The sequence below is a fragment of the Hippocampus comes genome, unplaced genomic scaffold (genome assembly GCF_001891065.2).
Source record: "Hippocampus comes isolate QL1 unplaced genomic scaffold, H_comes_QL1_v1.1 scaffold175, whole genome shotgun sequence".
In the NCBI taxonomy this organism is placed as follows: Eukaryota; Metazoa; Chordata; class Actinopteri; order Syngnathiformes; family Syngnathidae; genus Hippocampus; species Hippocampus comes.
This window is the reverse complement of record NW_017805556.1, coordinates 124,001-125,041: the sequence shown is the minus strand read 5'-3', so window position 1 is coordinate 125,041 and position 1,041 is coordinate 124,001. Positions and strand designations below refer to the sequence as shown.

At 36.9% G+C, this 1,041-nt stretch overlaps 1 protein-coding gene across 2 annotated transcripts in view; it reads left to right on the top strand.

Moving 5' to 3' along the window:
- Window positions 1-1,041, top strand: part of tpcn2 (two pore segment channel 2) — an 81,643-nt gene that overhangs the window by 39,284 nt on the left and 41,318 nt on the right. For both annotated transcript variants that reach the window (XM_019879842.1, XM_019879841.1), the window contains one exon: window positions 99-205. In XM_019879842.1, coding sequence (XP_019735401.1) covers window positions 99-205 — 107 coding nt within the window. The remainder of the gene's footprint in view (window positions 1-98; window positions 206-1,041) is intronic.

Sequence of the window (1,041 nt, the reverse complement as noted above, 5' to 3'; positions counted from 1 at the left end):
TATATATATATAATAACCCATATAATAACCCATATAATGTGTGTGTGTGTGTGTGTGTGTGTGTGTGTATACATTTTTTTTCTTCTATCATTGGTCAGAAACTGAGAGTTCGACGGTTAATTCGACCATTCTTCCTCTTGCAAAACTCATCCCTGATGAAAAAGACACTGAAGTGCATCAAGAGAACTCTGCCAGAGATTGCCAGGTATTTGCTTTCTTTGCATTGAACAAGGACAAGTTTTGTTATTAATGTAACTCAGCCCCACCAAATATTTTCTCACAAGCAACCCCAAGAAAGAAACAAAAGAGTTTCAGTTCTCGCTGCGTGACATGCTCAAACTTAATTAAACCTATCACAAAGTAATTTTATTCGAATTGATCCACTGAAAAATATGAAGGTTTTCTACGTTGTTCTGATTTGAGATGCACCTGTCTAACTCAATTCCTCAGTAAGAACATTTTGAGTCAAAAGCCCAGAGCTACTTCAAAAAATTGTGTGACCCTAATTTCCACATTGTTCAGAAAAACTAATCTACAGATTAGTACGTCATGGTTTCTCCCTTGAGCCATGTGAGCTAATTACACAATTCTAAACGTAGAAATGCATTCTATCCGATTGCGCTGATGAACTGCTTTTACTTCGAGTAGCTTCTTTTGACATGTTTCTTAAGCAATTGCAAAATGTGTAGTGGGGACACTGTACAAAAGTGCGCTAAAATTCCCGACCGATGCCTCAACTCAGCACTGACAGGAAGTGAGGTTTTATTAACATCTACATACTTCTCCACCCCCGCCCCCCCCAAAAAAAAACAACCTTGAGACTGATGACTGGTGCGTAAACTGGAGTACACTAACACAAAATAACACAAAATATAGAATTTGGGATTTTTCGATACCGCTTTTTTTCACACGATAACAGTTAAAGTGCTCACCGCTTGAATTGCCACAGATACTGATACCAAGTATCGATAAAATCCATAAAAATTCCCCTAAAATACCATGACTCAATTAAAAAAAAGACCGATATATATATATATATAT